This window comes from Dryobates pubescens, chromosome Z (genome assembly GCF_014839835.1).
Source record: "Dryobates pubescens isolate bDryPub1 chromosome Z, bDryPub1.pri, whole genome shotgun sequence".
Lineage (NCBI taxonomy): Eukaryota > Metazoa > Chordata > Aves > Piciformes > Picidae > Dryobates > Dryobates pubescens.
In genome coordinates this window covers 107,337,282-107,361,221 of record NC_071657.1, presented here as the reverse complement: position 1 = coordinate 107,361,221, position 23,940 = coordinate 107,337,282, and the positions used below count along the sequence as shown (strand labels likewise).

The 23,940-nt window shown below is 38.7% G+C and overlaps 1 protein-coding gene across 1 annotated transcript in view; it reads right to left on the bottom strand.

Moving 5' to 3' along the window:
• The window catches only part of ORC5 (origin recognition complex subunit 5), a 57,999-nt gene that overhangs the window by 4,538 nt on the left and 29,521 nt on the right, over positions 1-23,940 (bottom strand). The window contains exon 13 of the mRNA XM_009902256.2: positions 443-555. Within this exon, the coding sequence (XP_009900558.1) occupies positions 443-555 (113 nt within the window). The remainder of the gene's footprint in view (positions 1-442; positions 556-23,940) is intronic.

Below are 23,940 nucleotides of genomic sequence, written 5' to 3'. Positions count from 1 at the left end.
AGTCCTCAATGAGATGAAATTTCATTCTGTGTCCTGCCCAACTGCAAATTGAAGTTAGTGTGTCTGTGGGCTTTACAGACAAGACTACTGGACATTTAATAGCTCAGGAGAGCTACATAGGCACTGAGATTATGGGACAGAGTCTATACCACAGGTAACAAAATGGATGGATGCTTTAGAGCAGTGGTTTTCCATGAAGTCTCTGACGTTGGTGCACAGTACTGCAATAGACACTGCCACCCAACAGTTTCTTCAAGACAGGATTAGACTTTGCTTACTGTAAATTCAACACTTCTCATAAATGAGAGTACTCACTCTTTCTTAGAAAATATCCCTGGATTTCTGTTCTAGTCCACAGACAGCTATAGGTGGAGGAAACACTGAGTTTGAAGTGTCCTTCAAGCATGCTCATACAACAGTAAATGACCTCTAAATACCTTACCGGGCAACAGCTCTGATGAAGTCCAGAGATACAGTACATTTATATCGTGGTCCATCAAGCTGGTCATTATGGCCAACCATGGATAATAGTTGGAGTGTCACAAGAGAGCTGATCTACAAACAAGAGACATGAGTAATGTCAGTCCTTTTTGCTAATGTGAACAGCAGTGGACAATTATTTATCTTTTTCTTTCCCCACCTGGCATCACTGACTGGAAAGTCATTCATAGCTACTGATTTTCACACAGCTCTGCATGTATCAAACCCAGGGACATAAAAACATTTTCTCTGTTACATTTTCAGTGCAGGCAATGAGAGGCACAGGCTAAACCCTTCATCCTTTGTATCACAAGTTAACTTGGATTTCTGATCAGAAAGAGAAAGGCAGTGTGGAGAACAGCAATAACAGGCACAAGCTGAACATTTTCCAAGTCTCTGCCCAGCAACCAGAAAGACTTTGATTCTCTTTCCTTTATACTTAAAGACCTGCTCTTGAACTTTCACAAAGTTGGACGTTCTGGTGCCAGCTCATATCACATTTTGAACAGATGGAAGCATCACTCTACTCCAGATAAAAAAGGACTTGAAGGTTGGAAAGACAAGGCTGAAGACTGTACTGAAAAAGAGCAGGGCATGAAAGGAGACACATTTGCCTACAAACATACATCCAGTGTCTTGACACAGCCACTGATTATTTCACCAAACTAGCAATGTATAGGCATATTTTGCCTATCATCATGGTCCTCCAAATGATGACTGTGGTGTCACTAAAGTGCAGTCATGACATGCCACCATTCAGTGCAGCAAATCTAAGTGCCGGGTTCTACACATTGGTCACAACAACCCCATGCAGTGCTACAGGCTGGGGTCAGAGTGGCTGCCAGGCAGAAAAGGACCTGGGGGTACTGGTCGATAGTAGGCTGAACATGAGCCCACAATGTGCCCAGGTGGCCAAGAAGGCCAATGGCATCCTGGCCTGTATCAGGAACAGTGTGGCCAGCAGGAGCAGGGAGGTCATTCTGCCCCTGTACACTGCACTGGTTAGGCCACACCTTGAGGACTGTGTCCAGTTCTGGGCCCCTCAGTTTAGGAAAGATGTTGAGTTGCTGTAAGGTGTCCAGAGAAGGGCAACAAAGCTGGGGAGGGGCTTGGAGCACAAGCCCTATGAGGAGAGGCTGAGGGAGCTGGGGTTGCTTAGCCTGGAGAAGAGAAGGCTCAGAGGTGACCTTATAGGGAGGTTGTAGCCAGGTGGGGGTTGGTCTCTTCTCCCAGGCAACCAGCACCAGAACAAGAAGACACAGTCTCAAGCTGTGCCAGGGGAGGTTTAGGCTGGATGTTAGGAAGACATTCTTCACAGAAAGAGTGATTGGCCATTGGAATGGGCTGCCCAGGGAGGTGGTGGAGTCACCGTCACTGGAGGTGTTTAGGAAGAGACTTGATGGGGTGCTTGGTGCCATAGTTTAGTTGATTAGATAGTGTTGGATGATAGGTTGGACTCAGTGATCTCAAAGGTCTCTTCCAACCTGGTTAATTCTATTCTGTTCTATTCTATCTTTCCTGCCTCAGCTAGGAAAAATTGCTGTGGCAATTCCACTGTTTCCATACCTCCTCTCAGCTTCAAGGGAAAGAAATAAGTAAAAGCATAAAACAAGAAAAAAAATTCCCTGGGCTTTGCTATAGATACCACTGACAACTCAAGGCAACAAGGTTACACTCTATGAAGAACTGGTATCTGGCCACAACTCTATTTTTCAAAAAACAACCCCCACAACCCAGCCAACCATGACCTAACTTCTGTGTAATGACAACTGCACAGTAAGGAATTTCTGCAGAACAGACGAGTCAGGAAATAGTGTGAGTTCAAACCTTCAAGAAAGCACAGTGCTATGAGACACAGCATCAAGGTCTTACTAGCATCAATCAGTCACAAAAAAAAAAATTAATAAATCATAACTCAGTAATAACCCCAGACTTTTGCTGAAAGTGAATTTAGTCTTCAAATTTGTGACAGTGCTCACAGGAGGTAGGAATAATTATTGAAGTCTTCCTTAAGTGGTATAATATTAAAAAATGACATCTCTGAAGAATAGAAAAAATTACAATCACCAAAAATGAGGCAATTTTTATAACAGCCTGTGTTTAACTGTCTTATATGGGGTTAGACAACAACAGCTTAGAAGTCATAATTCTGAAAAATTGTTGGAGTTTGGTTAAGGAATACTGGCCTACCAATATTCCAAATGACAAACTCCACTTAATTCAGGTCCATAAATTACATTAAAGTGTAGCACATGATTTAGAAATTGCTAGCATTGACACCATTGAAGAAAACTGAAATCAGTGTTATGGTAAGGGACACAAAATCCAGTTCTAGAATCACTTCGAACATGAATCTCTGAAGTGGGATCAACCTCACACTTATCTTCTTAAAATACTCCTATGTTTGGAGAACAATTTTTCTACACTCCTCATTCAACAAAGTCCATAGTCAGGTAAGAAGCATGGACTAATCTGCTACAGCAAATGCCGGCGCAGCATGCTGGCAAATCACTTCTGCCATACATACTTGCAAGAATGGCAGGAGGCTCCTAAAAGCTACCAAAGGGCACAGCAAAAGCCTAGGTAGTTTATAGTTGGATCCATCTCAGTTTTATGCGGCATGTAAAAATGACCTTGCTGCTGCATTACAAATGCTCCAGTAATACCCTAACAACAAACTGTAATCACTTTCTTTTCCCATCAGCACCACATGCTATGTGTGTAACATAAGGCCAGCAATGTAAAATTCCTTACTAAAGGCTGACTCCAGAAATCTGAAACAGCATCAGACTAGACACCAAGTATCATTAATGTTTTTGATTCAGGACAATAAACACTCAATATACAGCATTACAAGACAAAGATTTATCATCATCAGACTAACACAAACTTCAGAAACTGCAACACTTTACTCATTTGTTTCACAAATCCTCTATCTAGCTTTATAAAAATGTCATCACATGGAAGTCAGTGTTGAAACTGAGGCCTGATGCTGAGACTGCTTAAAAAGACAGAAATAGAGAGAATTGCCATTGTCAGTTCATGGAGAGAAGAAACCATCTTTATCTCTGAAGATGCTCAGAAGAGGCAAAGAACAAACATGTATCTAAGGGGAGTAATTAGGGACCAGATTCCCTACAGATAGCCAAATGTTGGATGCTAAAATACTGTAGTGGTTTAGCGCAAGGGCTAACCTGTCTGCTCCCCCAACACAAAATGAATCTCTGGGGCAGAATTCAAAACCTATTTACAGCTGCCCGATTTGTACATGGAGAGGGCAGAGATCTCCAAAGGACAAATCCAAAATCCTGCACACAGAACAGGCAAGCAGCCTTGAGCTCTGTTTCCACAGCCTTTTCAACAGGTTCAGGGAGAATCAAAACCAGTAAGAGTTCTGTACCTCGAAAGCAATCGCTTCTTCAATTTTTCATCTTTATACAATACAGCAGGATTCTCCTGTTGGTGAGTCAGCCACAGAATTGGGCAACAGACTAATTTTTTTGCAATACAATTCTTCGTTAGAAGAAAATATTAAATTGGGGTAGATGTAGAATTATTAAGTTCCTCAAATATTTTGTGCTGAATCTGTTTGTCTAGACCTGATTAATACAACCAAGACTGTCCTCACCAAATGCTTAAGAAGTCTTCCAGCACACAGAAGGTTCAATTCCCTCTGGGCACAAGGAGGTTTGAGCGTTTCTTTGCTGCACATCTGATGCTAACTGGGGAGGGGGTAGTGAAGGAAGGAAGGAAGAAAAAGCTTTGTATGGTATTAAATCATTACCGGATTGAATTTTCACTGTAATTGCTTCCGGAGATGAGCTATTTCGCACAAAATTGCATTCTCCCTGCACCTACTTGGGGCATTCACCTGGTAAAGCAGAATACAGTGGAAAAAACTGTAGCAAAATTTTTCAAATCACCAAATTTTCATGTTAGGTTAACTCTTAAGAGTCCAAGTGCCACCTGTAACTCAAGCACACAAAAATGTTATGACTTCAAACATTCAGGTGTCACAACATTTTGGTGGCAATCTGTTCTTAAAATGAAAATACAGCAGAAGTTTGAAACACAGTTGGGAAAAAAAAATATGAATGCAATGCCAAAATTATTTGTACTTCTTAGAAAAACAGACACTCTTCTAAGCTTTTGCCTTTTTTGCTTTTTGGTTTTTTTCATACCATGGATACAGTGGCTCCATTTCATTATCGCAAAGCTTGGGGAAAAAACATCTGGCAAGAACAGGCTAGAAAGAAGCCAGAAAAACTGAGTAGATGACACAGGAAACAGTATTTATTTGGAATCTTTTGAACAAAAGAAATTACAGTGGGAGGAAATAATCTAAATCTATTAACAAAATCAAAGTTAGATCTGATAATTATTTCATACCAGCAAAAGTTTGTAAGGAAATAGAATTTTCCATAGGAATTACAAGAAAATTTGAAGTAAAGTTACTTAAGTTCAAGTCTGAGAGATGTGAAGGAACAGGTGTCACACATGTTTGAAAGTAAGCTCCAATTGACCTTTGTTTGAAATACATTTGTGTGAGAAACCTGCTGCCAAAAGCTTGAAGACAATGTGAGAATAGTCAGAAAAGCATAGCAGAGAGCTGTCGCCAGTAGGAAACAACCACTCAGATTGCTCCTGGAGATTCACTAGTCAAATATGGACACTGAAACCTCTGGAAAAAACAAGCAACTTACAAGCCATCCTTAAAGGCTGCTTTTTTTTTTTCCTATTAGCCTGGACTAACAGATGAGCCTTGCATCATTCTCCAAGCATACACACAGACTGACTTTGTCAGCACATGGCAGCATGGAAGCGAGAAGCATTCCAGAAGCGAGGGCTGTCTGCTGAGAAAGGCCAGGCTCTTCTCAGGGGTGCAAACCATGAGCAAAATCAGGGCCCAAGACACAGGCAAACATGTAATTAGTTTAGGTAAGCAATGACTGACTGTCACAGGAAAGAGTTCAGACAAAGGGTGTCACAAACACCCATAGGATAAAACTAGATGGAGAAAATGATGCTATTGAGGAGAGAAGGGGGGGGAAAGGGAAAAAAAAAAAGAGTGCTGTTTCCTCAGAGATGTGATTGTTATCACACCAAGTGGTACATTTTAAACTAAAATGAAAAGGTATTTACAGAAGACACTAGCAGGAACCATTTGAAACTAGCAGAGGCATAGTAAATGTTCTGTGAGGCATTTTTCATCTCCAGACTAATATCTTCAGTTATCTTGCCCAAGATGCAATGTTAATTGTAACTTTTCAATCTGCCTTACTTTCACTCACAACTTTCTGATTCTGAGCCTCAAACCTATGAGGAAATTTCCTTACTCGATACCATTAAACAACAGCAAATAGCTATTATTCCATAGCTGTATTAAAATGCTTATGCACCTACTGAACTGCATCACCACACCGCTCTTAAACACGCAGCTCACTGCACTAATTCAAGAACTCTCTGCTGCCAGGAGTTAGATTCACACATGCTAAAACCACTGCTATGCAACAAATCAGGTTGAAAAACAGATGCACACACTTCAGTCAAAATAACTGCTAAAATAGTCTCCTGGAGATAAATTCGGTGACCCTAGAACAAATTACATGAGTGTAAAAAGACCCCAAACTACTCAAAACCGTTTCAATCAAAATTATAGCTAGAACATGATTAGTATGACAGCCTTTTTAGAAAACCTCAGAACATTACAATTAATAATAATATTTAAGCCAGCAACTACCCAAAATTGGTTTCATAAAAATCATGAAGAACAAATCAACACTTTTCTGAACACTTTGATTTTAGAATCCGGTTTTGATTTCTGAATCATCTTTTGTGCAAGGTTTTCAATGTATGAAAAAACTACAACAGAAGGGAGACCCTTCAAATTGTTTATGGCCTTCCAGTGTGCAGCTAAGCATTCTTTACTATATGCCTGGGCTAGATATTTTTGCTGTTTTCCTCAGCTTAAATTAATCCAATCCTTTTCTAAACCATCTTATGAACGCAGTCAAAATGTCTTTTGACACTAACAGGGCCAGTAACAGACACATGTATCCCAGCCACAGCCTCAGTCATGCTCTAGAGACAGCACTCTATGCCCTTCACTTAGTCAATGAGCACATAGGTGGACCAACATAGGATGCTACAGTGCACAACTATGACCCCATGTGTTTTGCAAGTCTTTTTCTTCTACAAGTCATAGAATGGTTTGGGTTGGAAGACAACTTAAAGATGATATAGTTCCAACCTGTCATAAGGAGGGTCACCGTCTACTAGACCAGGTTGCTCAAATTCCCATCCAACCTGGCCTTAGAGTGATAGAACATCCACAACTTCTCTGGCAGTATCTTCCATTGTCTCACCACCCTCATTGCTGAAGAATTTCTTCCTTGTATCCTACCAGCTATCAGTTTAAAGCCATTACCCCTTGCCAAATCACTACAACACCTTATAAAAAGTCCCTCTCCATCTTTCCTGTAGGCATCTTTTAACTCTTGAAAGGCCACCCTAAGGGCTTGCCAGAGCCTTCTCTCCTCCAGGCTGAAAACCCCCAAATCTCTCAGCCATCTCCATAGGAGATGTGCTCAAGCCCTGACCATCTTGGTGGCCCTCCCCTGGCCATGCTGTTTTCATTCGGCATCTGTCTGTATCCTGTATTATTTTTTGCATGTCTCTCACAGAAATGTGAATCCATTATTTGGTGTTGGCACTCTGGGATCTCACGTGTTATCTCTGCATCTGTATCAAGCTACACCACACTTCCCCATCTCAAAGCAATTTCTGCACGTCTCATCAACGAGTTGACAACACTTCAACAGAAAACTTCATCAGATTGCGTCAAACAATTTAACACTAATTACTAACTTGAACAAACTTCCAAGACATAAACGTGTTGACAAATTCCAGATGTGACACTAAATGTTTAATTACTATGGGGCAGGGGGGTGTGTGGGGAAGGAAATCAAGCGACTGCTTCTGTTGCCATTTATCCTTTAAAAACCAATGTTGCTTAGACTAACATCTTTCTTTCATTTATTTTTATACCCATTTAAGGATTTTTAAATGCTTGCTCTATCATGATGTTAGGGACATTTAGCTATTACTAGGAAGCACTCCAAACAGTCTGTCAGGGAAGAAGATTTGGACCCCGTTTCACCCTGAGATTTACCACGCAACAGTGCTTACTTTCAGTTTGGAATACAATAGCGAATGTACTGGATTTAGATCAGGTCATGTCACTAGTGTCATACCACCTTTTCCATAATACACTACATTTTATCATAAAAATAAGTTTTTTTTCCCTTCAAGACAGGGACTTCCACCAAAGACTTTTTCAGAATCTTATTGATAGAAGGACAAGAAAATTTCCCAAGAGATTTTATTCAAGACCTATTTATTTAAAAACACTCTTACATTTCACTGAAATATTTTTCTATTTGTTACTTTGCATCTTTGTCTTCATTCAAGGCAAGTCTGTGAGGTTTACAGATTTAAGCAAATGGCCCTTTTGGCTTTTTCAACGTTTCATCATATTGGTGGTTGTGTTTCTCTTGATGTAACTAAACAAAGATAAAATCACCTTTGCTGCTTGCCCAGACAAGAGCTGATGTGTACTGGGCAGACACCACTGGATAATGACTCCCTGGAATGTGCATAGACAAGATCATTTCTACCCATCAGCTACCCCAGAAAGGGAAGATGGTGCAAAGGACAATGGATTCACCACCTGGACACATACCCAAAAAACAGTATAAAAGACCTGAGCAACTACTGGCTCGATAGAAGGAAAAGACCTGGGCAATGCCACTCTGAAGAAAAACAAAGAAAATACCAGGAGAGGAAAAGACATCACCATGTAGCCTGGAAGAAGCAGACCAGGAGGAACCCTCTCTCTGTGTCCGAAGTTCCGCCTGCTGCAACTCATGGAGCTGAAGAGGCTGCTCAGAGAAGGACTTGGACTTTAGGATCTCTCCCTCCCCTCCTCCAGCAGAGGACAGCAGAGCCAACAAGGCAGCACCCTTCCTCCACAGACCCAAACCGTCTTGGGGGGTGGAGATCTTCTCTCTCCCTCTTCTCTCTCTCCTTCTGATCCACCCATTTTATTCTGTTAATAAATAGCCTCGCTGTTGATATTTTGGCCTCGTTTGTGCCTCTAATTTCATAACACAGGAATATTCACAAGAACTGAGTCTCTTTCCTTCTCTGGACTGAGACAGTGGCTTAGCCATTTATTAAGGCAGCCAAAATTCCCTCCTCTTCCTTTGGTTTCTAAAAGATGTTTTTAAAAGAAATATTTATTTACCCTCAAGTATATAACCTTGAATTTCATGCTGTTAAACCCACTCAGTTTGTATCACACTCTCAACCCTCAAGATATTTCTTGCATAGCTCTTTACAGCAGAAATGTTTACAAAGCCCAAGGCATACAACCTTGAATGTTACACTGCAAAACTCTTTCAGTTCTTATGACACAGGTCAGAAGAATTCTCTCTCATACTGTGTTTCCCCCATGGTATTATCAGCGTTCACCACTTCTGTTTTGTATCACTCACTCTTAGTTTCTGTGTCTTGTTTACACTAAATACTATTTGACAAGAAGTGCTGACAATTTCATATTTCAAATTCAAGGCTTACATGTAAATATTTTGCTTTTTTTCTTTTCCCCCTCCTGCCTTTCAGTACCATCCTACCATCTCCTCTTTCAGACCACAGAACACCCTTCTGCATAATAGAAGCCGCCTCATGTCTAGCATGTTCTCCTGCAATTCACTTTATTATAGTTTACAGTCTCAGGTAAACATATTTTCTTCCTGCAAGAAGACACTTCCTCACTTTGCCCTAGAATTCACATTCATATTTTAAAATCTGCTCTCTTCAATTAGCAGTCTGTCTTCTAGGGGTTCAGTATTCAGTGACTCTGGCTGCAAATCTTGGCTCATCAGTGCCTCATCCTTTGATCTTTCCTATGTACTTTCTTATTATCCTTAGTCCTTATATCTTCTCTTCCAAAACTCAGTGCTTTCCAAAAAAAACCCTGTAGTTTTTAAAACAACCCATGAAATTAAAAAGGTAATTAAAAAAACAAACCAAAACAAAGCAAACAAACAAAAAAACACCCCAACAAAAAACCAAACACAAGAAACCCACGAGGCATTTCTTCATCCAAATCTGTAATTGATCTGTGGCACTATTGACACTGAAAATTCAGTGCAGTGGTATAGGTTTTTGCAGAGCTAAGAAAGCAACTGGTCACATTAATGGAAAGTAGTAACATACAGGCTGCTCAACACAAAGGACATCAACTTTGTGGCAAGCATTTTAGACTTCTTAAATAACAGGAAGCTGTAACATATCAGAGTAAACTCGTTCTCTTGCTCACTGGTCTTATGTATTTCCTGCATGTTCAATATTAATCAAAAAGAGTCAGATAGCTTTATTGTCTTGTAAGAAGCCAAACAGTGAATAAGGCCACTTTTGGTCTGACTTAATGTGGGTGTTATAATGCATTCACCATAGATAAAGCACATCATCTGCATTGTCTACATTCTACCACTTTGTTTCTCCTTCCCTGTTCTCCCAGGTGGCTGCAAGAGCTCTCTTCACTATTAATTGCTGTATTCCCTCCTTAAAAAAAAAAAAAAAAAAGGGAAAGAAACAAAGAAAGAAAAGCCAGCTTCCCCCCACAGTGTTCTAGAAAGCTTTTAGTTATAGGATTGTCCCTGCCCACTCACTGTTACAGTAACATCACTTTTTAAAAGAATTTCAATAATTTATTCATTTTTGAACTATTAAAGGACTTTTTCAAAACATTAATGAATTTTCTTTCTCATATTGTTTTTTTCAATATGGAAACTGGGAATAAGCCACTTTTTTTCCTCATTGCACATTTACTTCAGCATGAGTCAATTTGTCTAAGGAAAAAAATGAAAATAAAAGTCAACTCCCAACAGTTTTTGCCTCACTCTGCTCATCAGTTAAAAAGTATGAAAATCTCTACAGAGTGATGCATGGACAAATCAGTATTTTAGTCAGTTCCCTCACTCTGAGGATCAGTTATAGTACTTCATGGTGCCCTGAAAGGCATGCTAGAAAGTTGCTTAGTGTGATCTTTTCTAAGAGAATCTAATTATTTTCTCTACCTGAAGGATATACTTGGAAATCTCTACAGAAATGTCCGAGGACTCCCAGAGATGGTCAAAAGGGAGTTTATTTTAATCCTCCAAAACCACACAAAACCAAGGCCTGAATGTACTTATAATCTGTTCAAGGTGTGTATATACAAATTTATTCCCTAACAAGCCGGGAAATTCACTTCAAAGGAGGAGGAATGTAGATATGAGTTACAGACAGGTAATCCAAAAGCACTTGCCTTTCTATTTTGTACTTTAAAATCAGAGCAACTGAAGACAGTAACAGATGGCCAAAGAAACACTTGGGGAATGATGTTTACAGTTAATTTGATTACTTAAGTCAGGTAGCTTCAAAAAGTGGACACCAGACAAAGGCTGGCTATTTTTCAAGGCACAGGCAACAGGTAGCCAACAGAAGTATCCTTGTGCCACCCCCTGATTTATTTCTGCATCAGAAGTCTCAGGTTCCAAGCAATGTTTAGAAGATGATGAAGGCAACACAAAAATTGTTTTCCAGAAGCAAACCTTTGTAAACTGACCAAGCATACTACCTTAAATCCCCAAATCCAAAAAACTATCACCTTTTTATTTTGTCCTTCATTTGTAACATCACTGTCCCACAATGGTAGCATTTCTATGTATTGCAAGAAAATTTCTATCAAGAACAGAAAAACTAACCTTAAAAATATTACCAAGCAGAGTGACACTGATATACCTTGATGTATTTATAGAGGAGCCCTAAATTTTTTATGCTATCTCAGTAAAATACAGAACTGTGTGCACAGAGTTGGTAAAGGAGTTTTGTTTGCAAATACAATTTTATAATAATTTCTTTTTAATACAATCAAGATTTTCAGCCAGTCCTGAGGGAAAAAATCAGTACTCTGTATATGCCACAAGCACAAATCATGAAACTAAAGGAGATTTCTCATCACCAGATGCTTAGGACTATCTTCTAAGACTAAACTACCTTGCCTTCTCCAAAAAGAAAAGAGATTCTCAACACATCTTACATGCAATCTATTTTTTTATTATGATAATAATTGTTAAAAGAATATTGATTTAAATCTTGTATAAAGAAACATGACATTAAGAATTTTTAATTAAAACAACCACTCCAGGAAGATTTGACCCAAATCCTTCTGAAATGCAAACCCCAGATACTTTAACCACAAGGCTAGAGAGAAGGTAAAATACACTGCAGCCTGAGGTGGGAAGCCTGCTCTGGAAAACAACTGTTTAAAGATACTTTTTATTTTATATTTTGAGATTACTAAACCAAACTTTTACAGACTCTCCACAAGACCACGATGCATCCCAACTACTCAGAAAAAGCACTGCAGAAGACTGCAATCAACACCATGTTCACTGTGAGTACCTAAACTACACACGTTTTAGTGGTTCCACAATAGGGAGTAACAAAAATAAAAACAGAAACAGCTTTTATCAGTCACCACAGTATGTAAGTAGCTCACACTGGAACAAAACAAAGCTACCTCCTGGCCCAATATGCTGTCTTTCGAAAAGACCAGCAGAGGATGCTTAGGAAAGAGCATTACAAAATTGTAAGCAAGAGGAATTTCCCAACAAACATGACTGGCTCTTGGTAATCTTTATCTTAGAGACTTCAGTAATTTAGTATAAAATTCTTCACACACGTGGATCTGACGTGCTGAAATATGACATTTCAAGTTGTTCTTGTATTGTCAAACAGTGCTAAAAAGACTGTTGAATTGTGATGGTCATGCTCCTAATCAAGACATGGGAGAAGAAATTTTGAGGCTGTATGTAAGTAGTAAGCAATCAGAAACAATGCTGCCTAGTTCTCAGGAAAAGCTGCATATACAGCATTGAGTCATACCAGGTTTCATGCCACCAAGAGGGGGAAATAAAAGTAAAATCTAATTGACTTTCCTACAAGACAGTAATTATTATTTGATTCGATATGTGATGTTGGATCCTAGACAAACCAACAAAGCTCTCACACAGCAGCTACTCAGAGAAATAGTTATACTGCTGTTCAAAAATCTTCCCAATCACACATTCCTTTATCTTTGTTCACAGGTACCTTTGAGTAGAACAGACAAAGCACCAAGGATGAATGCAAGTTCCATGTTGGCCAGCACAAAGAAAGAGAGGACCCTGCAAAGTCCCTCTTTTCATCAGGGAGATACGGGCAATCTGGAATTTCCCCTCTCTCTGAGCATGACAGACAACCAAATACTTGCCCTCAAGGAGAATATTCTACTCTGAATTACTGTATCTATTGCATTTTGGTCCTGCTGATGGTTGTAACCTACAGTGAGAAATCGGGGAGTCATTTTTTAAAAATTTGTAACTGTAAGTTCAGGCATGCTGCCTTCAAGGTTAGACATTTATAATATCTGGTTTTGCTAGTCTTTCTACATAGAGTTTTCAGTCATCCATGAATTGACAAGTCATGAAATATTAAAAATTTAGGTTCAGTGACCCACTAAATACTTGAGATGCAACTGCAGAAGACATCCATAAATACCTCTTGCATAGATGATCCTGCAAAGCGGTCATAACTACCAGTTCTCTCTTTTATTCAGTTATACTTGGTTTTATCAGATAAAAAGCATGAAACATCTGTCAGCAATTAACTGGAAAGGAAACAACCTATTCTTCAAATGCAACACTTCCATGCAGTTTCCCTCACTAACACAACTGTGAAATACTTACACTGTTTATCAGTTTCTCTAGCCTGAAAAAAGGCAGTTTCTGACTCTCAGGTATTTGGCAGGCACATGTGTAGGGTAAAAAAAGTTAGCAGTTAACCAAGAAAATGAACTAGTCACCCAGTGTGCTGGCACACCCATCCACAGTGCTGGTCAATAAACTTAACTGCACTGGAACCTTAGGTAAGTGACACGGTTGGGTTGGAATGAGGGAAAAGAAACAGTTTGTACCAAATGCTATTAGTCTTCAAGACATCCAAGGGCATTGTTGGGTCTTTGCAGCAATGACTGTGGTACATTTTCCATTTAAATACCTGCAAAAAGGAAGCACTGCCTAGGAACAGTACACAGCCAATTACTGTATCTCCTGCCTCTATGGCGTTCACCACCATTTAGGTGTGCAGAAACATTCAAAGACAATTCTTCCACTGGTTTCTGAAAATGTCTTGTGATATAGGTTGGGTTAAAATTGGTGTAGATAGCGAACTGACTGTATGGCTCCTACACCATCACAAATCATTTGTGTAGAAACAGTGTAAAACGGCAATGTGCTGCACAAGGCAGTTTCCACAAAATTCAGGAATGGATTAAAAGCATAAAAGAACCTACACAAGGTGTCCTACTTTAGTTTCAGTGGAACACAATGCAATTGAGAAACAATTATTTATTTTTCAGCTGATTATTGTGATTGCCATTGTATTTTTTTAGTAATTGGTGTGTTACAAATTTTCTGTAATATTCAGGAATTATAATCTGAACTTTTTAAATGTTCAAATTAAAACACCATACAAAGGCTTAATTCCCATAAAAGCATTGGATTTATCACCAAACTGAAAAATCCATACAAGAGAACAATGGAAAGGTTCTAAAAAGCAGGGGCGAAACATCAAGCAATCAATGAAGTCTCTTGATCTCAGGGATGAAAGAGTCACTCTCCTACAAATATGGCTACTGCCTACTGTAGAGAGAAAGCACAGGGAAAAAACCCAAACCTGATGAAACAGAGGGGAAGCAGTTATGATCTGGCAATAATATCACTCACATCTGATGAAAAGCTATTTGTCATTCCCATCAACTGTGCTACACCCTAAGCACTTACGCACCTCCTTGGAGACCTTTCACATAAGCTCTTCGTAAACAAATCAGCAGCTCCTATGGCTATCTTCTGGAACTTGTTCAGTAAGCAGAGTATTGCTCAAGTATATTTTTAAATGTCCATAGCAGAATTTGCATTGAAGTCAATAAATGTAAGAAAAAAGTTATTGAAGAGCCAACTGCCTGGGAAGTGTTGTTGTCATTCTGCTGTTCCTCAACAAAAGAAGCTCAAGCAGCAGAGACCAAAATGTTATCTAGGGTATACTTGGTTGAAAACATTTTCCCTCTCTGCCACTGAAGACTGAGACCTGCTTTTCAAAAAGTTCTCAAAAGTTCTTGACCAACACAACACATTAAAACCAAAGCATAGCTAAGCAGAACACTGCCAGAAGTTAGTTATTGCATCAGGACATCCAGACTATTCCTCTGAGGCGCCTGGCAGCCCACCTCTCCTTAATATGTGCTGTTTTACTGCCAGAAGAAATGGTCGGGGGAGTAGCACTGCAGTTCTCCAACTTAACCAGTGTTCAAAACTAAACTCCCAAAGTTCTATCTTTCCTTGTACAGTGCTTCTATAGGACAAGATGTGCATCACTGACTGAAACATGACTGATTCTATTTGGGAAGAGTGAAGACACTATGTCATCACAAGGAGTTCCATTTCTAAGACACAATTTTATACTTAAAAAAACCCCACACCAAATCCACAAAAAAGAGCAAACGCTCCCACAAAGACTTCTCTGTTTCAAAAACTGTTCTCAATTTATAAGAGAAATTGTGCAATATAAATGCTACCATGGTAACAAGTCACTTTATTGAACAAGAGCGAAAATAATTAACCCAAACCTGCATATCATGCATGCACATACAGTAAATTTAATCCTGCCCTTTTCCCCCTTGCTATTTTTCTCCTTGCAAAAAGAAATAGATTTTGAATTTATACCTTACAGGAAGTCAGGCATCATTTTGCTTGTCCCTCCCACTTCTTTGTGTGTTTTACACCTCTTGAGTGCATGATGTGAAGGACTCAGTTGCTTACAAGAAGAGAAAGGGATTAATGAATCAGAAATGCTCTTCCCCCTCCTGAGTTAAGTACAGAAGACTCCTATGTAAATGCTTCACGCATTTAAAAAAAATGAAGCCCTAAGGCAAGCACAGCACATGCTTAGTATTCACTCGGTATCCTGAAACGGGAACCCTGATATTTATAGTAAACCAGAAGTTATTCATCTCCAAACGTAAATTAAACCTGATTTTAATGTTCTGTCCAAATAGTCTTTGTGATATTATATTTGTGTACATATTGCTATATTTTATACAGAAGGGAGCATAATATTTTCAGAAGAACTGCATGGATTTAGCCATACAAATCCAATTAATCTCAACAGAAGTTGTATGGCTAAATCCCTGTGCTCGGCGCTGACATTTTGGAAGCAGTGGGGGAGGTTTTTCAAGCAGTGAATTTGTATTACACAAAACTCAAGTTTTCTCAAAGAGAAATAAACCAGCATGTAGATACTTACAGATATCAACAAACATATTTATGTGACTGTCAAGGAAATCACATTCCTAGCAAAGCGGGCACTGATTTCCACAAAACCCAGCAGTATTAACCTGCAGTCTCTGAGATAAAAGTAATTACATGCACATATTACTAGGGTAAATTATTCTTATTTAGCGCCAGTTTTGATCTTTTTACTTCATTTGCAGTGGATCTGCATGTGTGATATAAAATGTTAATGACTTTAATCTTGTGTTTGCAGTTAAAGGACTGCCAAAGCAATGTATGTGGGATACGCAAAATCCACGTTTTTAAAAGGTCACTTTAAAGAAGAGACGTGGCAATGCTATGTAAAAGACCTCATTTGCTACAGACCTTACTTATTTTTTTGGATGTATTTACAATCCTAAATAATTTCAAGAGTAGAAACAAGACTACTCTCATCCAACTTCAGCAACAAAGAATGCAGGCAATTTTTATCTCTTAGTAGACTTCTTTGGATACTAGGAAGGATTTACATGTATACATATTCCTGCACACATACAATACAGGCTGTGTAAAATCTTAATCAGCAAGCTGTCTTCACAGAGCTGGAACCCTTCAAACCACCCAAACATATCCTTTCATGATAGAGAATTAATTCTGAAATAATAAGCTGTAATGGTGTCTTCCTCAGAAATACACACATATAAATATACACTACTAGATATATTTAACACCTTCCTACAAAGCTCTTATAGAAAAAGAAAGTACAATTCCAGTAGCTGACCCAGTAAAACTTACAATTCCATATAAATAAGGCTACTCTTAGCTGCCTTTTCTCTTCTCCCAAAGCCCTTAAGAACCAATACCAGGATTTCACTTCATGGAAGTCAGGAAGCTTCTTTCCACCTTAAGAAATATAAACCCAAACTCACTAGAGGTGTACATTTCCCATTTGGCAGTTGAACAGTTAAATCCCAAGAGTGCTGTAACTATAGAAGAGCTATAAATAACATCTTGGTTTACAGCAAGTTTTGCATTTGTCAGTACTTTTTTTGTATGGACATGTTTTTTTTCCGGTTCAAGCATAATTCATACAGAGGCAGAGAAGATTTGAGTTTGTTTTTTTATAGACAAGAAAGCAAGTGACCATTTGAGAATTAGCTGAGTATTTAAAGCATTTAACAAGAAACTAGATGGTAAGCACAAATTCACCCAACAAAGCTGTCATGCTGCAGTTTATTTCTCCCACGTATGCGTGGCTTGGCTTAGCCCAGCCCATGTGCTAGTTGAAAAGTTTTATTTAAAGCTTGTTATATTTCAAATTAATCATGACAAGTCAGCACTTGGTGGTGAGTAGAGCAGCAGCTCCTTCCAGTTGCTCTTCATATCCCTTTGCACCCCATGCACTTTCTGCTGCTCCTGCTCTGACGTCGCAGCAGATGATACTCTACACCCTGTACCTGAGTCTAATTTAGGTCCTTACTAAATGGTCACCACCACCTCACACAAAAATAAAACCTGTGCACATGTTAGAGAGTCTTCTCAACAGAGTGTACAGACACAGACACCAACTTTCATTAGCTCTGTATGGCCACATGTCTTTAAAACTTATGCCTTGCTGTCAATTTCAGCCAAAACTAGATTAGCTAAAAAGGCATGAAGGATATAAGCAGGGTGAAAGAATCAGCAGATAGGTGATTGAATCTGCTTTCTTAGGAAAGCAACTAGACAAGAAATGAAACAGCACTGTGAACAGCAGACACTGAATATAAGGTACATGCTGACATTCATGGCATTCAGACATATTAAGGACTTGGGCAGGGCAGCCTTATCAGTTATCCTCAACAGCTTATGCAATACTTCTGTGTTTCAGACTGAAAAAAAATAATAACGTTTGGAACGTACAACAGCTCAGTAACTAAATACTGACATGTCTTCCTTTATATCAAGTTTGTTTTGCAGTGGGCTGGGTTGTGGTTTTGAGGAGGTTCTTGGTTTTGTCTTGGGGGTGGGTTTGTTTTTGTGGTGGTTTTGTTTGTGGGTTTTTTTGGTTGGTTGGTTGGTTTTGGTGGGTTGGGTTTTTTTGTTTGTTTGGGGGTTTTTGGTTTGGTTTGATTTGGAGTGGAGGGGTGGGGTTTAGTATTTTTTTTTTGTTAAGCTTTTGAGATAACACCTAAATCCTTCTTTTAAAGAAAGGAGAGAAAAAAATTGCAAACTGAAGCAACCATGAGATTTCCAGGCAGCCACCTCTGACAAAACGATCCTGGTGGCCTTTAACAGCAGTAGCTTACTGAAGAAATCAAGGATGAAAGCTGTAGCTATTCACATATTGGGACCGTCTGCTTCACAAACAGTTAAGTTATTCAGAAATGGAATTTCCATTCAGTTGACTAATGGTATCTCATTGTAAGGTTTTCTTTTTCAGAGGATAGCCATCATCATTATATAGGTTCAGGGCTTGTATTTTTGTTTCAAAATGCTTATTTTCAAGAGACAAGACTCTCAGGCTTCTGTCTGAGTGCAATCAAAAAAAAAAAAAAAAAAAAAAAATCCATCACCCAGCTTTCATGCTGGCTCATCACCAGCCAGAGCCTGAGCTACAGTTCCCAGTGGCAGAATGCAGCCTATTCAAAACAGCATGATTAATTTAACTAAAAAGAAAACCACAAGCAGAGAGAAATGGATTAAAAACCAACAAAACCCTACATGCATATGGTCTTATCTGAGACTTGCCTTGTTAACATTCCACTTTTTTGAGCCATAGGGTGAAGCACTTGCTGGTGCTGCCCGAGTGCAACTGCTGCCTCTGACACTCTAAGTTGAATCCTTCCCCCTCTTCAACACAACCCAAGGCTGAATTCAGGTATTGTTCCTCCCATCACAAAGCAACTGAAAGAAAGCCACTGCCAGGTTCCCAGAACGCTGGGGAAAGGCTTAACTGCATTTAACCCTTAAGGCTCCACTGCATTTAACCCTTAAGGCTCCATGGAATCAGCCACATTAAGTCCTCTGGTGCTAGGGACACACACAGCACCAGTAATTCCCGCATTCTTTGTCACTGTTCAATGCTCTATTTGAGAATGCCACAGACGGTACAGGCAGAAAGCATGGAAATGGTGCTGCAAAACAGGAGTTTGATTTTCTGCAGCGTGATCAGGTATTGTAATTCTCCTGTAACACAGTATTAACAACCATGCATTTTCTGTGTCTTTTTCCTCCAACAAATACATGTATTACAGCTTTCCAAATCTGTTCCTCAAGCTATCTGCAAGACGAAAATCCAGCAATATAGTGGACTGGCAGGAAGGCAGCTGTGCCTAAAAAGACACTTTTTACCATTTCAAATTATATGACTGTTACAATAAATCAACACTGTTCCTTGTGCTTACAATGGGAAGTAAAGCTGGTCTACCACAGCTGCAACTCAGTACTTAGATCTGACAAAGAAAAAGCTGAGACAATGAAAAAAAATCTCAAGTACTGATGAAAGTGACTGACAGATCTTATTTAACCAAGAGGTTTGACACATTTGGAAATAAAAACACTCGTGACTTACACTGGTCACCCAAATACCTGACAGCCAAAGATTTCAGTGACACAAATGCCATTATCACTACAGTCAGCCATGCAGCAAAGATGTAGTCCAGACATCAGGACTTATCACAGCTGCATTTTTATCCAAAGAATGAAGTCTGTCACCTTAAATGCAACAAAAATTTAAAGACTTTCAGAAAAAGATGGCCTGTTTCAGCACAAATTAAATGTTTTTCTAAATGGATACTCAAATATTTGTTTACCTTTTACAGTTTAAGACTATGTTGTATTTAATTATTTTTATATATATTCATTTAGTATTGTCACTTAGTATCACATCCTCATTTCCATGAACTTTCACTATGGGTTCCAACACTGATCAAAGTCTCCTGGCCTATCAATCAGTTACAAAGTTGATCAGGTCAATGCCTATGTGTCATTTCACATAGTGTACTCATCTGTGACTACATGCTGATCAACCTAAAGTTACAAACAAATTATTTTAGATATTAGAAAATAACAAAGGCAAATCCTTTTCAAAACCTGGAAAGTCTGATTTTCCAAATGTCTTGGTTTATCAGCTGTGGGCAACCTGAAGATGTGTGTACTGTGTCAGTGAATTCACTTGCAGAGCACCCCTACATTAAGGATGTGCTTTGCTTGTGTGACTGTCAGCACATGTCTGGAGCGCAAGGTTAGTTCAGTTCTCTCCAGAACAGCGTTCATTTGTTCTAACACTGCTACAAAACAAAGAAACATTAAACCACAAAAACCCCAGAAGATGAAGAATGCATGGGCAAGCTTGCATGCCCCTTATTTCCAATTCCTGCCTCTTCCTTTTTAAAATGTAACATCAAAGGAGCAAGTTTTTTTCTTACTACCCAGGAAACGCAGTTGAAAGTATTATGAAAATGACAGTGACTGACAGTTACATGATGACACACGTCGCATCTGCCAATACTTACCTTTTTTTCCTCATTCATGCAGATTTACTTTATTCCCCCCAGAAATATATGCTATTTATTAGCACAACATTTCCTAATTCAACACACAGGAAAAGTTGTTTACCTAACATTTTAACATTTGGTTGTAAAACAAGAATTAATTGTTTTTACCAAATTAAACCCCTGTGCCTCCAGTACTTTTATTCCCATGAACGTGGCCTTAAGCAAGCCTATCACCTGATGCAATAGAGCCTTTATTTGGATAGCACTTTTATAGGTAATATAGACAAGAGTATTGTTCTGCTTATGAGGCAGAGGGAGTTAATCATGAAATATTCAGTTTTAATTAAGATTACTGTATCAAAGGCAGGGCTTATAGCAGAACTGAAGGAAGGATCAAGGTTAATGCCTGAAGTAAATTTACATAAATTATATTCCACTAGTGTACCATGAGTCTTATTTTGTCAATTTATACCATGCGAGATCATAGAAATTGGAGATGGAAAATACCTATTAAGTCATCTTCCATCTCCTCCCTCCAATGCAGAATTGTTTCCTTCAGTTTACGTCTGAATGTTTGGTCCACTGCCATTTTCAATAGCTCAAGCAGTGGGGCATTCCACTAAAACTTCAGGGAAGACTGCTACACACTTTAACATCTCCAGTAGAAAGGGGGTTTTTTAAAATATTCAAAGCTAAGATTCCCCTCATCTTACTTCATTACTCCTACTTAGGATTCATTTAGAGGAGTCCAAAGAGGTCTTTCTTGGCATTTAAAGCCTATAAATACTTTCAGACACTTTCATCACCCCTGGTAGCTATTTAGCCAAATTAGTGTAGGGATCATCTCTCTTCATCCAAACATCACCAAGTATGCAGATATATATAAGTAATAATTACATATGTTCATTTCCTTTAATCTTTCTTCACAAGTCATTCTCTTCTAGCCTTTAATTTTTACCACTCTTCATACCTACATCATCTTCTAAGTGCTATTACTTTCCAATTATTTTCCTTTCTCTGAAGAGCTTTATTTGAGGTCATTTCCACTTGTGCATGTTAGCTTGAATTTACTGCTTTATCCTAACTTTTCGTTGTTATGTGTGAGTTTTTGTAGGCTTTTTTTCCTCTTTGTTATCTTTTTCTAATAAGAGATCAGGCTCAAACTGCTCCTCTGTTCATGTCAAACACAGAAAAAAACCAAACCATTACCTGCACTAGAGATCAGCATTTTAGCATATCAAAACTACAATAACCGTAAGTACCTAATAAATACAAATTCTTTACATTACTCATTTCTCTGTTTGGCTATGATGTACCAGATTTTAGACACTAGCAACTTTGGCAATCAGTTGGAAACACCTTAGGTTTTCAGAGTACAGGTAATCATTTTTTTCTTTATCCTTTTTAGTATCCCCTTGTTTTCAGGATGAGTGTTAACCCATGACACCACACAAACACTTCCATGAAGAAAATTAAATCAAGACTTCAAGCATTATTTTTTACTCTCCTATCATACTGCTTACTCCTATTATGTTTTCTACACTTCTTCCTAACCACTCCTAACACACTGAAGCATACCCAGAGCCTGAGCACAATGTGATGTTACAAAAGTCTCACCTAAGCCAGTCTGAGAAGGCTTTGTTCTCACTGGACAGCAGTCTGGCTCACTGAAGGGAATTCCAAAGAGTTGAATTAAAATTTGGGTTGTTTTTGTTATGGAAGAGGAGAGTAATATATTGGTTTGAGTGTTCGTCTAATTATAGAAGTGATAAAAAGGTATTTTTCTGCTAAGAAGATACTGCCATGCTAACTCTTCACCTGTACCTCTTATTTCTCCCAGTCATTAAGAAGTAGTCTGGTTCAGGGTTTGGCTGCACCAAAAACATACAAAAGTAAGTGGTCAAATAGCACTCCACAGTATAGTCCCCTGAAATGTCTACCACAAGATTAAAACCAGTGAGATCTCAATGGTCTTTGCTTTGTCTAGGAGGGAAGGAAAAAGGGAAGCCAGTATATGCTGACTAGCAAACCAGCCAACCACACAAGAGTTCCAGTTTGTCACCAGGCGTTCCCAGTTAGTCATTCCTTCCTCTTCACCACTGCAACTGGTCGCCCATTGCTCTTTATGACACGAAGTGCTTAAACAAAAAGCTCAGCTGTGTCAAAACTCATTTTTAAGAGCTAAGTATCCAGTACCTGTCACCATTAATTTGTCAGTCAGCTAAAAACAAAGATATATTTTTCAGGATACAATTATAAAGCAACACAGAGAGATGATGCAACTGATACTTGTGCTATACCTGTTCAGTGAATCAGAACAGATTACTTCAGTCTCTCAGCCTTCTAAGACTGTCAGTCTAGCATCTTTCACAAGCACTACAGTCACACAAATTATTAAAAAGCTTTTCTCTACACCATCAGTGTTATACATCCATTAGAGGCCACTCCAGGCTAGAAAATATCTGTTGCAAAAAGTCTTCCTAGGCCATATGTTAGTAATAAATAAAAAAGGCTGGAAAAGATCATTTTGTAACAACAATCTTCAGTTTTCTTCTCATGTCTGCGTGGTAATCTCTTAAGTCAATCTGTTTACTCTGTGTATCCACTAGAGCAATTTTTTATGTATGCGATTCATCAGTTCATCTTCTGACATTTTCTTTCACATTTCTTGATCTAGAACATGGAATGCCCTACGTTCGTTTTATGTAGATCACAAATGGTCTGCACTATATTCAGCAGTCTTTAATTTTTAAACTACATCAGCTTGGGTGTTCATCTTCTTTATCTATGCCTTTTAATAAATACTTCAGTACCACCACCACCACCCTCATATTCTTTTAAACTCGCTACTAACCTGTCAGAATTTAGATCCATTCAAAAGACATAGATTTCCTGTCCATATATTCTACTCCTGGTACTGGAATGTTTATGCATGCTCATAAAGAGATGACCAATTTCCTACTTTTCATTTGTATTATATTCCCTGAAAAACATTTATGGAAAGTGAGCAGGCAGAAAAACGTATGCAAAAACATGCACACTGAAAGATACCTCTCAATGTTCTATGTGAACTGCTATGGAGACCTAGAATTATGTCCTGTTAGAGATTAAAAGATATATGAATTTATTATCATATTCAGAACTAAACCTCAGTTAGAAAACACAACAACAATGTGAGGATTAAAATATGCTGCTTTTTTAAAGACCTGTCTCTACATGGGTAACAGCATGGTCACAGATGTTCATCTGAGTGAAGTTAAAGTTGCCCAACCACATGTTAATGAAACATCTGCTCACCTGAACTAGATCTGTCCTTAAACATTTCAATTCTACTCTCAGGTAAGCAGTGCCCAAAAATTTGCTAAGTAGTATTCTATATTTTATCCCTAAAACACTTCCTGAAATTTAAATAACTGAGGGGCCTTTCATTTATCTGTAATAATCCTAGGAATTCCACTTGCAGAGGTTATACTTTGCCTCTTCACATTTCAAAACAGAGACAGAAGACCCTAGTTTTCTTAACATGTTTGGTTTTCTCACATGGAAAAAGATTACTCTCTGAGCAC